At 34.8% G+C, this 15,789-nt stretch overlaps 2 protein-coding genes across 2 annotated transcripts; one reads left to right on the forward strand and one right to left on the reverse strand.

Moving 5' to 3' along the window:
• Positions 1-1,317: 1,317 nt before the first annotated feature.
• Positions 1,318-8,710, forward strand: LOAG_05929 (hypothetical protein; the record flags this gene model as incomplete). The annotated part of the gene is made up of 21 exons (XM_020447014.1): positions 1,318-1,483; positions 1,759-1,841; positions 2,085-2,197; positions 2,281-2,483; positions 3,053-3,204; positions 3,588-3,749; positions 3,848-4,012; positions 4,244-4,347; positions 4,704-4,812; positions 4,894-5,036; positions 5,157-5,280; positions 5,434-5,633; positions 5,981-6,092; positions 6,455-6,615; positions 6,733-6,883; positions 6,970-7,095; positions 7,436-7,592; positions 7,683-7,820; positions 7,935-8,041; positions 8,367-8,465; positions 8,573-8,710. The coding sequence occupies 21 exons, from the start codon at positions 1,318-1,320 to the stop codon at positions 8,708-8,710; spliced, it is 2,913 nt and encodes a 970-aa protein (XP_020302712.1).
• A 2,796-nt stretch (positions 8,711-11,506) lies between these two features.
• On the reverse strand, positions 11,507-13,771 carry LOAG_05932 (homeobox domain-containing protein; the record flags this gene model as incomplete). Its single annotated transcript, XM_003141466.1, has 5 exons — positions 11,507-11,794; positions 12,133-12,289; positions 12,464-12,699; positions 13,393-13,547; positions 13,630-13,771. 5 exons carry the CDS (start codon positions 13,769-13,771, stop codon positions 11,507-11,509), a joined length of 978 nt encoding a protein of 325 aa, XP_003141514.1.
• Between the last annotated feature and the right edge of the window lie 2,018 nt (positions 13,772-15,789).

Genomic DNA, 15,789 nt, shown 5'->3' on the forward strand with positions numbered 1-15,789 from the left:
CTAAGTACCTTTAAATAGTATTAAGTGTTATCAATTTTTGAAATGGAACAGATTGCAATGAGTAGTGGCATGTTAGTTGACGATTCCTTAAAGATCTAAATAGCTATAGCTAAAGTGTTTCGATAATACATGACGCAAGGATGATTTCCGGAATTCGGTGCAACAACCACGGAAACAAAACGGATTCTCGAGGACAGTACACAGGAAATGTGGCGTAATATTTCTACCTTACACCAAGTCTCATGTAACTTCCCTTTTCTATTTTCACTGAACGCAACTAACTCTTGATTCATGCAGCGGTAAAGTAAACACTGTTTTCTGACTAAATCCTGAAAGTAAACAGACTTTCTTCTTCCGATTTCCCTGAACTGCTTGTTCCTTTCTGGAAATGGTCGAGAAAAATCGTAATTCTCGAGCAGCATATTGCATGAAGTTACGCTTTCCCAGGAAATCTTAGATAGTTAGGTGAAACAATCAACTTAGGAGACACAGTCACCAAAATTTATCTTTGAGAAGAATCGATGTTAAACAAATGACATTTGATGTCAAACAGTCTTAAGACTGTTTCCGCCTGTTATCGATGAACAAGGAAAGAAAAGGAAAGGCCGGAAAAAGTGTGGAAGAAACTGATAAAGAGAGCAAATCCTTGAAATAAATATCCTGAAAGTCTATCTATTTGTTACCTTCATTGATTTGAATCTTATCATTTAATTTGAAATTTGATTCACATCCAATTAACCTCCGAATGAATCTATGGGGTTTTGTGGGCAAAAAACTTCTGCACTTAAATTTCTTCTGCTTTCACCCATTTATTACAGCAACTACATGTTATCCTTGACCTGACAGCTTCTAGTTATCTGAGATCTCCGCGTTCTTCTTCTTATTGAAGTAAATCCTCCAAGATAAATCCACTGAAGATTCAAAGTGAAACCAGTTTTTTTCATAGCATCTTCGTTGCATCACTCGTTGCTAGGAAATTGAAGGTGGATCGTTTGGGAGCAAGTTGCGGAGTGAAAGGTCAAAGGGGAGTGTGGGGAGTGAGAAGTTAGGTAAAGCGACAAATGTTGCAGAGTAATGAAGCATAAAATTATTTTATTGGTCATATAAGCAGCATGTAATGTAAAGTGGTTGGAGTTAGGAGTCGCTAAGCTTTCTGCATGCAGTACTTTTTGGCTATAATGGCCAGGCCTCACGTGTTTATTAAAGGGTTTCTAGGCACATCAGAAATGGTGTTCTTTCTTTGCTTCTAGTCTAGAATTTATCGAAAACACAAGTAAATGATATTAAAATCAGTTGAGTTCCAGGTTGTATGCGTCAATGGGAGTGATAAATGAGGAGAAGCAGCAGACGGATATAGGCTGGGTAACGAGTCTAGTAACCCGTACTCATGCCGAAGGACTTTCATCGATTGAATTCGGTGCTTTCTTGAAAAAACGCATAATAATGTCCGGTTGCAATGAACAGCATTGCAGAGCCATCGCTTGTAAATTTTTAATGATATATTATGTGATATCAGTTAATAAGCAAGCATACTTGTAGGTAGACGTGAGTAAACAAACGTGCATAAATGTATGTATATGCAATACATCTGGTCAAACTGACACAAAACGCTGAGTTTTTTAAAAATATTAATATTAATATATCTGATAATATTGGTGTCATCCTGAATAAAATAACGCAAAATAATTATATATTAAGAATCTATTGTATCATATTAAGAATTTATTGCATGTCATTTGTTGTGGTTGACAAATTTAGCTATGCTTCTTCGTTTTGCTACGGCATCGGTAACACCTGATCAACGAATGCTTTCCTGTCTGGAAGCCTTGGTAAAAGCAGAGGTATTACTATTTTGTTTTTGATCTTTAAACTGTTCCTTAGTTTTCTTGACTGTTTCATTAGATTATTAAATTTTGCCGTTAGTGGTTTTTTGTTCCTTGACTTTTTTAAATTTTTGAATAATTTATTAGAAAAAAAGATTTTCCTCATCAGGGAAAACGACAGAAATTAAGGATCGATCACTTGTATTCAATTTAGCTTATTAAATTTGACTGATGTCCACTATATGTATATGTGATGTCCAGGTACTTCGATGGGCTGTTTTCATTGAAGTGATCGCTGAGTTTCGGCAGTTTTCACGTGAATATTGTATTGAAGCTCTGGCTACGATTTTACGAAATTCAGTCCCATTGCTGAAGTAATGTTTTAGTTTTTGATGTTCCAACAAAAATGCATCAGTGCAATTTTGATTCATGAGTTGGGTAATTATTCATTTTCTAGATGTAATTACACATCGGAGAAAGAATGTTTGGAATTATCGGGATCACTGATGACTGTTTTAAATTGGTGCTTATTAGCTTTAGAATATTCCTTAAAAAATGAAAATAAACGAAGCACTCAAGCGCTTATTCACTGTGCATGTGCATATGCAAATAGCAAGTTTGTTCGTGCTTTGCTGTACATTCATGAACACATTGGTGCAGGTTAGTGTGATCTTTCGATTACTTTTGCTTCTTTTATTCATTTTCCAGTTCTTTCCATGCATTCAAGTAATGGTTTTTATACAAAAGGAGTTTATCATTTAAACAAAACTAAATAATTTACCTAGTTGAGCAAAGCCAAGTAGTAAATAAATCTAAAAAATGTTTTAAATAATAATTCTGTGATTAAATGGCGGATTTTTTTAAATTTCAGAATTTTCTTTCTCTTTTTTTGTAAGAACATTTGTTTTTCACTTTCCGTTTCCTTATCTATCACTTGCTGTCCACCACTAATGCTATTTTGAAGTAAAAAAAATCGTCACTTAGTCGTAGAATTGCTATTCAAAACATTTTTTTAGATATATTTACCGCTCAGTTTCACTCAGGTAAATTATTTAGTTTTGTTTAAATTACAAACTTCCTCTTTCACCCTCTACTCAGAAATTTTTAATTCATCTGTTCTAAGATTTAGAGCATAAACCTTTTGCACTTTTTACTTATACGTTTTAGATCATTTTATTCCGATTTATTTCATCCTTAGATGAATACTGAAAGTATGCATCTGTTTTCAGAAAGTGTAAATTATGTTGTCGAAGCTGCTGTTTCATTTGCACAGAGTTACCCTGACTGCGGGGAGTTAAAAACGATGATTGAAGCTTTGCAACAGTTCGGCACTTCACCAGCAGAACGAATCGAAGACAATCTTGGTGGCTTAGTCAAACAGGTAACGCATCTATGAGTCATTGAAAATATCATCTATTCATGGTTTTTTTTGCCACAGGTGTCACTTTTAATTTAAAATTACAAATTTAGGTATTATTTAATCAGTTGATTTAGAAGAGAAAGAGCTAATTTGTGCAGTTGTTATAAGAAAAATATACAAGACATATATATATTATATATATATATATATATATGGGCATCTCTGCTGATTATGGTATGGTTTGTATTTTATGAAAGCTGATTTGTGGGACTTTTGTTATATTGAAGATATATAAGATATATATATATATATATATACATGTGTATACCGTCTAAAAGTTGTTAATTTATCAACACAGATATTTCAATTGTTATTTGTCGAAATTTCTGGGAATTAATTTATAGTCGCATCCAGCAATCCTGACGTTAGTTTCCGTTTTCGAAGGGTTCAGAATGACAAAAAAAGTGGACCAAATGGCGGATTCTTTTTTTGAACTTGCTGAAATTCTTGAATTTCCATTCCCAAAAATGTTTGAGGATATGATACGGGCATCTCTGCTGATTATGGTATGGTTTGTATTTTTATGAAAGCTGATTTGTGGGACTTTTGTTATATTGAAGATATATAAAACATATACATATAGAAAAATTCCAACGTTTTTCAGCTTGATGCTAAAGAATCATTGGGTGAAGAGCTTGTAGCATCGCAAGCATTTTACTATGTGAAACTTCCACAGATTGTCAAACACCTACTAATCCTTGGTGCCCCACTTAACGACTTGATTACTGCGCTTGATACGATTTGCGATAACAAGACTCTTTTGAATCAAGTAAATTCCAGTTTATATTAAATTTTTATAGCTTACATTCTGCAGTAAACATTAATTGACATGTAAACATTTGAAAAATGGCTGAGTTACTATTTGCCGCCTATACTTTATTGTTTGCCGTTTCTAATATTTTGGTGATTATTGATGCGGGATGTCTTCGAAATCTCAAATTGTTGAGGAAAAAATTTGCTTATTCGCCATAAAATCAGTGTTTTTACCAATGTTTCTCAGGTAGATATGAAAACGAAGACAAATACATTTCAACACCTGTTAGAACAGATGGCCACAGCAGGTGTCATCGATGAGGGTGTTATGAAAAGTTTGCTCGAAAAAAGGTATTTAAAGTAAAACTAAAATATGATATGTTTTAATGATTTATAAAGTACCATTCGTTAGATTTCTAATTTTGTCAGTTTTATTAACTTAAACTCTAGCTTTACGTATTCACTCTTGTTATTTGACAAATAAGAATATTTCACGGTCGTATCGAGTGCTAAAGTTTAAAAAGTACACTTTATTATTAATGGTTAGTATTGCATGCAAGATATCTTTATAAGTCTCTGTTATGATTGCCGTGAATCAAAAGTTGATTGCGTACAACGATGCGTGCTTGAGATTTAAAGAATTTTTCTTTGACGAGAGAGATTTTAATTTTGAAATGGGTCTTGTTTATCCATCGTGAATTTTACAGATCTCAGTACTGGCCGGAGCTTTTCCAGATGTTTGCACAAACTTCTACCACACCTGTACATCAGCCACTTATATTGCGAGCAAATTCTGCTAAAATGGCTGTAGATAAGGCTTGTATCCGTCTTTTATGTGACATAGCAAAAAAAAAAAACAAAAAGAGCAAAGGTATTTAAAGAGTAAATCCATTTCAGATATTGAGACAACCTAATAATGCTGTAATAAATGTTCTCTTGAAACTTGCCAGTGGTAGCGGCGGGCTTTTCACATTTGATTCTGTTTGTGCCTCGTTTTGTGCTGATGGTAATCTGACTTATTTCAGTTCAAAACTTGCGATGTAAGTTTTCCTCTTTTTTCTAAAACTAATTTTGCTCTTCATTTTATTTTGATTATGACTATTTTGTGATCTTTTTATGTCCTTTATTTGAAGTTATAGTTTCATTTTATTTTTCAATAGGATAAACGGACAAAGTGAACGACCAGCAGAGGGTCTGGACATGGATGACGAACGTCAGCGCGCCCTTGCTTTCAATCTTTCATTTATCTTACTAACCAGAATTCGATTCATATATGATGATCTCGTCAGCAATCTTCATTTTGCATTATATATCTGAAAGAATTTACATATTAGTAATTTATATTGTTTCATGTATATCGTTCCAATACGGATTTTAATAGATTTCGTCGAAGCATGATATCAGTATTATTATTTTGAATTCAGTATTTTTTTTTAGCGACCGAGCGAGCTGGTAAATGGAACAGTTCGTGGAATGGACAATACCCAGTCATGCTTTTATAAATTTGCATCACAGTACGGTTGGACAGCAGCTGACAGTTGCGGCTTGTCGAATGTTTACACTAATGAACAAAAGGCAGCATTCGTTGATCGTGTCAATACGTTAAAACGTGCACAACCGTTCTGGGATCCGAGAACGTGAGTTCAAACTTTTGGACATTATTTTGAATAAAGAACCATGTAAAGTGCTTTAATTAATCTACATTTGCATAAATGCTTAATGAATTGGAAATTTTAGGCAAAGGCTTAATATCAATCCCTTCGAGCTGGTAAATGGGACAGTTGGAATGGATGATATCCAGTCATGCTTTTATAAATTTGTATCGCAATAAGGTTGAACAGTAGCTGACAATTGCGGCTTATCGAATGCTTACATTAGTGAACAAAAGGCAGCATTCGTTGATCGTGTCAATATGTTGAAACATATACAATCATTCTGGGATCCGAGAACATCCATCCATTTGCATTTTTCTATCATTTTACAGGGTAAATTATGCTGAGTTGGTTGATTTTGTACCGATTATTGGTGAGATTCTTCTGGACGACTTTAAGATGACAAAATTTGAAAACTATGAACATCTCCATGAAAATGTTAAGGTAACTATATTTTATTATACATGGAAAATTCTGGTTCTGTGTTAAGCGAGTAGTACATGTTATAACTTAATAGGAAAAAATTAAGCTAATAGCTAAGCTACTGACTGCGAGCCATGTGCGATAGTGGTATTCTAGTTTGTGAACTTTTTTCGGCGATCTAATCATTGAACTTAAAAAAGATTTTATGGATTTTGATGGACTGAACTGAAACTTGAGGTATTGAGCGAATATTCTAAATATATGTATTCGGTGACCGTACTGGATCAAGCGTTTTAACACCATGTAACATTTACTTAACCAATAAAGGATCATTATATTATCTTTTGTCATTTTCGGTATATAAAATTTCTAAAAAATTACAGAATGTTCTGCACGCTTTTCGAGATGATGCTAATTTTATGATCGTTTGCTTGGTCCAGTGGATGTGTTCACAACCTGTAACCAGTTCACGCCAGAGTCTAGTGAAGTCTTTTATTCGAGCTCTCGAATATCCACACCAACTGAATCACACACAACAAGAACGGTACTGTTAGTTCTGTTTGAAACAGTTATGGTATTTGTTTTAAGTTTTTGAGTTTGACGGTTTGTAATTTAGTAAAAATACGAAATTTTGTTAAAATTACATTACAAGCTATTCAAGCATGGTGTTAACGTCAGCTACTTGTCGCCGTACATTAGATGATCTTTCCATTTGTGATCGCTTGCGTGACCCGAGATTTACATGGATCATAAACTGTGCGAAGAGAAAACTGCCCACTGTGCCATTTACATTACCCGCTACGAACGCTCAGGTTTTTTGTTTTCTCCTTACCCTGATTTTGATCATTGTACATAAATTGCTTAAAATTTGCATTTTGCGTAAACATATCATATACAGTCATCGGATGCAGAAATGTTAAAACAAGCATTTACTTACGCTCGACAGCAAGCCTGGGGATCTCCCAATGTTTTGCAACTCGTCGACAGATGTAACAAGGCTGGTGTTGTTGAGAATTGGTGCATGGTAGGTATTTTCATTTTAGCTAACCAGAAATTTAGGAAATAAATCCAAAAATAGGAATATATCCTTTATTTTTCCAAGCAGATGAAATTCAGCCATTTTTAGTTGTTACATTATTGTCATGAGTTTACATTTTAACGCTTGTAGTCATTATTATTTATGGGCACAGTAACTTTTGTCTAAATCCATGCATGATCAGTGAATATTGCATTACTCCGGAAAATTTGATAACTGATCGCATGATAGTTTTGATGACTTTCATAACTTTTTTCTGTTTTTATATTCACAAATTATTTCTTTTATGATTCCTGCAATACAACGATGCAAATTTTGGCTTATTCAGGTTTGGTTAAATGCGATGCTAAAGTTGTCGACAAATGACGAAATGTTATGTGCTAGTGAATTGTGCCTTGCTGCTGGTATTATGTCACCGGTGCCCTGTATGCTCAGTTTTGCTCGCAGCATCACTGAGTACATCTTTGAGCAGAACGTAGATTTTGGTGGGGGGTTTTGCTTCTCGAATCTACATATTGACCAAAATTTAATTTTTAGTTCTTCCTGAATTTATTGCTCATTTTCATAATCTTTAGGTTGCGTGGAGCCAAAAGCATTGGTGTCTGCACGATTCCTTGTGCATTGCTTACAACTTGCCATGCACGCGTACTGGAGACAGCAGAAAGAACGACAAACACGAATTGTGAGAGGAGAGTGTGTAGAAAGGAAAAGAAGTTTGTGCTTTGTCATAGGACTTGCATTCAATTTTACCCAAATCTGTATTTTCTATAGATTTTGAGATTTTCAAGGTTGTTCTTTAAAGTTAGGTATCACTTTTATTTTTTAAGGTGATGGTGATGACGATGGCGAAACCGATGAGGGAAATCCTGTGGAACGTTCTGTTTTAGTGATTTTTGAAAAATTTGTTCGTGAAACTAGAGCTGGACATCTGAAGGTGAATTTGATTGATACAGTTTTGATGCAAGTTTTTCCGAGCACAAAAATGCAGAAATTTTTACAAAATCAGCATCCAAAAACTACGAAGAAACTGCTCTATAATGATGGTCGACCGAGGGTCATTTTTATCTCGGAAGAACTGAAAAATTTCAATGCTTCATCTTAATTGAGAAGGCAGAATTTTCAATAAGTGTTTTGACAATAATTCTCGCAGTCTTTTGGGGGTACTTCTTGATTTCTTCGTATTCACAATCTATACATATCTTTGTTTGACGTACATTATAAATAATTTGAAAAACAGAATTATTCGTTATTCGTTACAGAGTACAATCACATTTATATACCATTTTGTGGTATCGCTTTCTACTGCACCACAGAATGCAGCTACCCGAAGAATAATCGAACTTCTTCCGCATGATCTGGTTTGTAAATTTGGATTTGAAGTAAAGATTTGGAAATTAAGGCATGCTGCTTTGAATTATTTTATTCGCGTTTTTTGTAAATTATTACTCAAACATTTCTATTTTAGATGGTAAACTTGGCTCGTCTTGATCCGCAGACTTTCAATTTGGATCTCTTTCTGCCGCTCATAAATTTATGTGATGTTGCCAGTACAAAGAGTGCGCTCCAATTCACATGTCTTTTAAGAAAACTTGGCGGTTTTTAAAACATATTGACTAGTGAATAATTTTATTGTTAATTTAATCCTGAGAATATTTGTTTGTATTAAAGCTGTAATATATCAAATTCTACTTCTCTTCAGCTGTTAAACTATGTTGTTTGAAGTGATACCACAACCAGATATTTGGTTCAAATTCATTTCTGTAAGAGGTGTTATAAATTGCTGGTTGCTCAGTGTGCTCAAGTGCTTAATGTGTTATTTGGAATCTTAAATTTATTAGTGGTGTCACTTGCTCAGTTTGAGTTTGATCAGATTCCAGGTTGACATTTGCCATGTTCTGTATTGGTTTTCAAATCTCGGCTCCCAAATTCTAATTCTTCGATGTCTAGGATGATGGAAGATATCTTTCTTTGTCTATCATAATTCCGGACATGAGGAAAGCCAGCTGCGTGAACCGAGGAAATGCGGCCCAGCACCGCCCCTCGAAATAGCATACATTTCGTAGACCAGACAATAGCAGACATCGAGTCACCTATACTTAGTTAAGGTAAGGGAACAATTTGTCGTCTCGCTGCGCCTCGGCTTTCCCCCTCCCAACCCACCTGTAAGTGGCGGCGGGGAACGGCACTACTGTCTGTCCCCAAACGCAAAAATTATGCTGTTGGCGAGTCCCAACTCGAGACTGCCACACGGGTCAGTCACTGCCCGTGAGTGCAATGGGCCGACCTCACCGTGGAGTACTCGCCTTCGTGATCGCGAGTCACCTCCCAGCCAAGTAAGTTTAATCAACAACCACAAACTTACCATCATGTTTTCCTGCTCGCCATTCCCGACGGGATACTCTCTTTGCAAATTGCTATCTCTCTTTGCTTCTCTGCCCGCACCAACACCTGCTTACTCTTTCTCTCATTCTCTTTTTCTTTCCTCCCTGATGTCACTACGCTTCCAACAAACTTCGCAGACGCATGAAATTGTGGAAACATGCGCCTTTTCAGGTACCAAGGAATATCTTTCTGAAATTCGCATGAAAACTGATGGGAAAATGAGGAATGGGGGATCTCTCTGGTAAGTAATCCACTGTGTGGGAAGAGTATGATACCACACTGTGACAATGCTGACATATGTGATACGTGTGCACTTGGTAGTGTTAACATATATGGCAAGCTTGTTTCCCTAAATTTCTGAGACATTATCTTACTGCTAATTCATTCTCTCAGTACATCTCATAAGTGGGGATGTCACCAGTCAAGGTCAATTTCTCGTCCCATCTTCACTACTGCAGTTTCCCTTCTCATCAAGTATCCCAGACCCTCAAGTTGAACACCATTTGGTTATTTCTTTTAATGGAAGGGTCAAAGATTGTTGTCAATTGCTGCTGTCGTCAGTTGACATTATGTCCTAATCATCAATTTTTCAAAAGGTTTATTACTGTACTGTATTACTCACAAGTGGTTCTTATTCAACAGCAGTTGAATGAAAAAACTGCCTGTAAACCGAACGAAAGCTTTGTCATTCGAATTATAGAAGTGAAGAATTTCCGGACATGGCCACAGAGTACGTGAAATGCGTGCAGCTTGCACTGCTACATGTGCGAGAAAATCTTGCAGATACTAAAAACCGCACGGTGCAATTTCCAACTAGCAAAGCATCAAAACAATTGTGGCCAAGTGTTCTAGTTTCCAAGGTGAATGGTACTTTCCGAAGAGGAATACTTGGCCAGAATAACTTTGTTAGCAGAACTATTGCAATTAATTCATTCATTCATTCACTCATAATTTGAGTGGACAGAGATGACTTAAAATGTGTCGCAAGCTTGTGAATTATATTTCCTCTTGACCTCGTATTACCCTGTCACATCTGATTCTGTAGCAAAGAGTACCTAAGTTGGTCTCAAAGGCGAGGGAGACAAAGCTTCAATAAGAAACCATTATTTGAAAAATTCGTAGAATTCTGGTTTCTGTATACATGTTATACTGCTAAATACATTATTAAATTTTAGCGTCCAATTAATTAGTGCATTAAGCAAAATATCCATCAATGAGTTGTAATGAATGAGAGGTCATTTTGATCATTTATTTTTAATTGAAGTTGAAGGGCAGTTTGACTTGAAAGTATCACGGAAGGAATCAATGGCATTACTGTGAAATAAATGTACACATAGGAACGATAGCCATCAAAACAAATGACTGATAAGTATTACATTACATACGCTAATTGCGCCAGAAAAAAAAAAGCTATAAATGCTATTCAGTACCTAAACAATTCCTACATTAATCCGTACAAACCGTGTCATAATAACAAATAAAATGATTTGCTGACATCCCGAAAATCAAGAATTCTTCGATGATTTACGGACATTCCGAAGAACAAGAATTCTCCAATAAGAAATCTCAGTTCAGTCTCCGTAAACCATCTAAAGTCTGCATAATTTATGCTTGTTTCGCAAATGTCATTCAATTTTGCTCAAAATGTCCTTTTCGTGTAAAAATAGAAGATTTTAGCTGCTGATTGTAAAATTAAGTCGATCGCAGATGAAGGGAAGGAAAGAGTTACTTTAATTAAAAAGCTTTAAGTTAAGGAAACAATACAACTTGGCTGAAATGCGCCATTTTGCGCAACAAAGTGCATTGTTTTCTTAGTTATTAATAGATAAAACTTGTGAATAAATCCCCATTGCACTAAGATATAGCAGATAACAAGCTGGTAACAGGAATTGAGAGAAGTTATGACTCAAAAAGTGTATAGTGAGGGATTTTGTGATGTTTCCAGAAGAAAAAAAGTTAGATTTTTCGCTCTTCCTTTTGGAGCCATTTCCGTTCGTCGACAATATGGAACATTTGGCTATCTGGGTCCAAAAAAGTATTGATGTGCGGAATAGGCGGGTACTGGACAATTTTGATTGTAAACGGTGGCTGCAGTAGCGGCCTGATAGCTGTTATAGGTATTGTTATATGCTGCTGCAGCACCGCTATCTAGCATTTGTTGATAATATTGATGACTGCTGTAGAAATATGAATTTAAATCTTGAGGATGTGGATAAGGCGGTGGAAGTGTCATTTGACGCAGTGATAATGACGTTGTCGAGGTGGTTGATAATGATGAAACTGTAACTGATGTTGTCGGAAATGTCTGCAAACAGCAAAGGTTCATAGGTAGGGTTAAAAAGAAGTCGCTATAGAAATAAAAAGTATGGTTTAAACTAATTAGTTGATATGAAATCTACAACTGATACCATACGATATTTTACAATACAAGAAAATAATCTAATTAGTCAGGATTGCATGGATGAGTTGCTTTGTGATATACTGATATTGCCTTTGTTAACGCAAATTTTCGTGGCTTTTTTGACACAATTTTTAAAATCAAAAATTTCTCATCCTTTGCATCCATTTCCATCTAAACTAGATAGATAGTCGACGGGATAGCAAGCAGCCATAAATACTGATCTTGATAATCCTTTTTATTACCGGATTTTCTATGCAACCTGACCATAAGTTTTCGGTCACCTCAGAACTCCTTGATAATGAACGATTAGTGGAACATGAAGCTCGTTCCCTGTCTTCAACCTTTTCCGCCTTTATTGGATTTCTTAAATTACCAGCTACGCTTTTGGAATTCTTCGAGCTGAAAATACAAATGTTTTGTCAATGAAAATGCTAAACAAATGCCAAGAAACAGTAGCAGTTAGAAGAACCTAAAATCAAACAATAACTACCTCCTTAAAAAATATGTTCCAACTAGAAATTTTTGTGATATTTCACAAGCTGATGCAATGCCAGCAACTGTGTTACTGCTTACTTAGTTTCAGGCTCACTGGCAAATTGTCCTATGGATTTTGGTGACACTATGGGCTCCTTCGTCGCATCTGAAACTTCCTTCATTGGGTTATTCATAGAACCTGTATCAACACTATCCAGGCGAACAGTATTCGTAGTACCACATGAAGATGAGCTAGCATCGGTAACTGCCTGTATTCCTTTTGGCCTTTGCCTCTCCTGCTGTCGTTGTTTAGCACGCCGATTCTTAAACCACACCTGGATTGTAATACAAAAGGTAGCATATCGATACTGACCGCATACTAACCTACAACATCAGCTCCAAACTCAATTAATTAATTAATTTCTTGATTTGGCCGAAGGCATTCTTCATGAATTTATTATGGCTTTGTTGCTCAAAATCAAAGTCTTAACATTTTTCTTAATTTTACAGCCGAAATAAGGAATCAGAAGAGATTAGATGCTTTAAGCTTCGAAACTAATTATTTAATCTGGTGTATTTGGAATTATATCAAAAAGATAAATCACAACTTAACAATTGGAAATGAAAGTGCAGTAGAATCTCTTATTTGCGAACTTATTATGATTAAAACATCATTACAGTACTCTTTACAGAAGGAAACCTGTATCAAATCAAAATATCGCTTGTGTCCCTTACCCGCATCTAAAATTTCTCCCATATTATTTTTGCCATATCATTGTGTTAGCTGTTGCTGTATTTGACAAAGTTCACGAAAAGAGTGTTTGCTAAGTATGGCAGATGCTCGCCAGAAAGTAGCTATTCCGTTTGTTTCCGTCCTTATTTTCGGTGACTTTTGGATAAAAAGTCATTCAGTTTCATTATTTTAACAAAGATTCCGCTTTCGTCTTTGAAAAGTAACGGACCTCATTTAACTATTAATAAACAAACACATAAAAGTAATGCGTAAATGGAGAAAAGGAAATAAAAACCTGAATTCGACTTTCTTGCAATTGTATTTGTTCAGCAATTTTTTCTCGAGTAAATACATCCGGATAATGCGTTGTAGCAAAGAAATTTTCCAGAATCTCCAGTTGCTGTCTGTTAAAAGTTGTTCTTTCTCTTCGATTTTTCCGAGGAATCATTCCTGAAATGGAAAAAGCTGAAATCGATTTGTTGATTTTAAGTAGGAAAATTTTTGAAAGTAATCAAAATGAAATCAGACTAACCGTTTGAATAACTATTGGTAAACATTCCCATCGGTGTTATTGGATGTATCGGAGAATAGCCAAAGGTTGGTGCAGTATTTGTAGTGCCAGAAGGGCATGATAGATGAGCATATGGATTAAATGGTACCGCACCATATACCATTTGATATCCTGAGCAGTAAATCAATTGACTACTAACAACAATATATAAAAATGTTCAAAAGTTCATGATATTGAAGCTTATTTAAAACATTATCTTAATTGAAAACTATCCTATCTTAATTCTTTTATTTTCAGTTTCAATTTTCATATTTTTAAGCAACACTGATGCTATCACTTCAGTGTTTGCTTACATCGTTTGCATTACACATTCATTCTTGTTGCAGAAACGTTATGGACTATTCAGGGTGAGGTTATCGGAACGTTCTACTATCCTGGAAGTACAATCATCTGATATGCTACGACAACCTTATATTCCCGCTTTCTTATCGTGTATTTTTCTTTTTATCAATGCTTCTAAAGAGTGGTGCATTTATTTACTTTATACGAACAATTCCCCTTAATGCACAGTTATCATTGGTACTATCCGAAACAAATAGCGAAATGATTTCAGGAAAGCGTTTTATGTATACACCATATAAAAAAAAGTGCAAAATATATTTATTCTGGTTTCCGGAACTTTTTAAAACGACAATCCGAGATATAAATGACGTTTTCCGGCATATTTTCTCTGCACTCAGGAAATGAAAATAACAATTCCTACAAGTATTTTTACTTGTGCATACAAATCTTTGGAAATTACCAAAACTGAAGTAATTTTTCTCAATTTTTGCACACTAAAATAGAAGTAACCAATTGGTCAATTTTATTTCACTATTTGACTTGTTGAAATGTTACTAAACTGAATACCTATTATATGCAAAGTATAGCTGAAAAGTGGATAAAGTGAAAAGAGAGAAAATACTCGTTAACACTTAGTTTTCTGTCTTTTGAAATTGATTTGAATTTTTAATTGCGATGACATTAAAAATCGTCGTGTAATGCATATAAAACAGGCATTTCTCATTTATTCGATACATAAAAATTACTTATTTAATTTAGGATCTCAAAAGAGAACGGTCTAAAAAGATTTAAAATAAAAATCAATTATCAAGCTTAAGTAATAGCACAAATAAATTTCTGGAATTAGATCATGAAAAAGCAATGTGAAATTAACAAATGAAAATAAAAGTGTAATAGAATTTGTTAAAAGGAAAAAGAATGTAACGGAGTTATTTCGACTCTTTGAGACTATTTCAACTGTTTGGAGAATGAAAATAGTGCAGATAGTCTGTAAATAGCGGGTGAAATTACTGCGTGCTAATAGTACTGTAATATGCTTTATCATAAAATGTCATAGCAAGTTGACATTCCATCAATTTGAATCGAACAGAAAAGAAGAAAATTTTAAACTTAAAATGAATACAATTCCGAAGAAATTTGATAAAATTTTCAATAGTTTTTGTATTTGGTAAGAAATAACCTTCTCCTATAAATTAGATGAAATTAGTTGAGAATTTCACAAGTTCCCCATTTGAATATCACAATTATCAAAACTACCCGATCACTGAGGATGACATGCTTCTGTCCGATGATAGTAACCAGATAATGAACCCATTATTGACTTTACTGAAGACCCGGAATAGCAAATTTGACTGACAGACACTCTCGTAATATAGCGGTTTAAAAAGAAAAAAGGAAATCAGGAAATCAAGCAGCAACTTATCCAAATCAGTACAACCATCAAGTGATTTCGAAGGCGGAGCGTCACAATCATCAGTTACTTACAGCGTCCAATAGCCGACGGCACAGCAATACCGTATCATTGCTGTAGTTGTTGTCTTATTGAAATAGAAAAGCTTAAAGGGAGTTGATTAGACTAATTTAGTTGTGAAAATAATAAAACATCACTTAAAAAGGTGCAAAAAAGAGTTGTTAATACAAGAAGTTTCTCTTTTCCTTTCTCCTCTCTCTATCTTGGCTCTTTATTTCTTCCTCTCTCCTTTCCTGGCTTCATACTCATTACTAGGAGTATATATATCATCCTAGAAATAATCGCTATTCAAAAGTAAAAGTAGGTATATCTATCATTATAGAAAAATTTTGAGACAATTTCGCATTTTATTAATTACTAATTAGAGT

Source organism: Loa loa (assembly GCF_000183805.2).
Source record: "Loa loa unplaced genomic scaffold supercont3.36, whole genome shotgun sequence".
Classification (NCBI taxonomy): Eukaryota; Metazoa; Nematoda; class Chromadorea; order Rhabditida; family Onchocercidae; genus Loa; species Loa loa.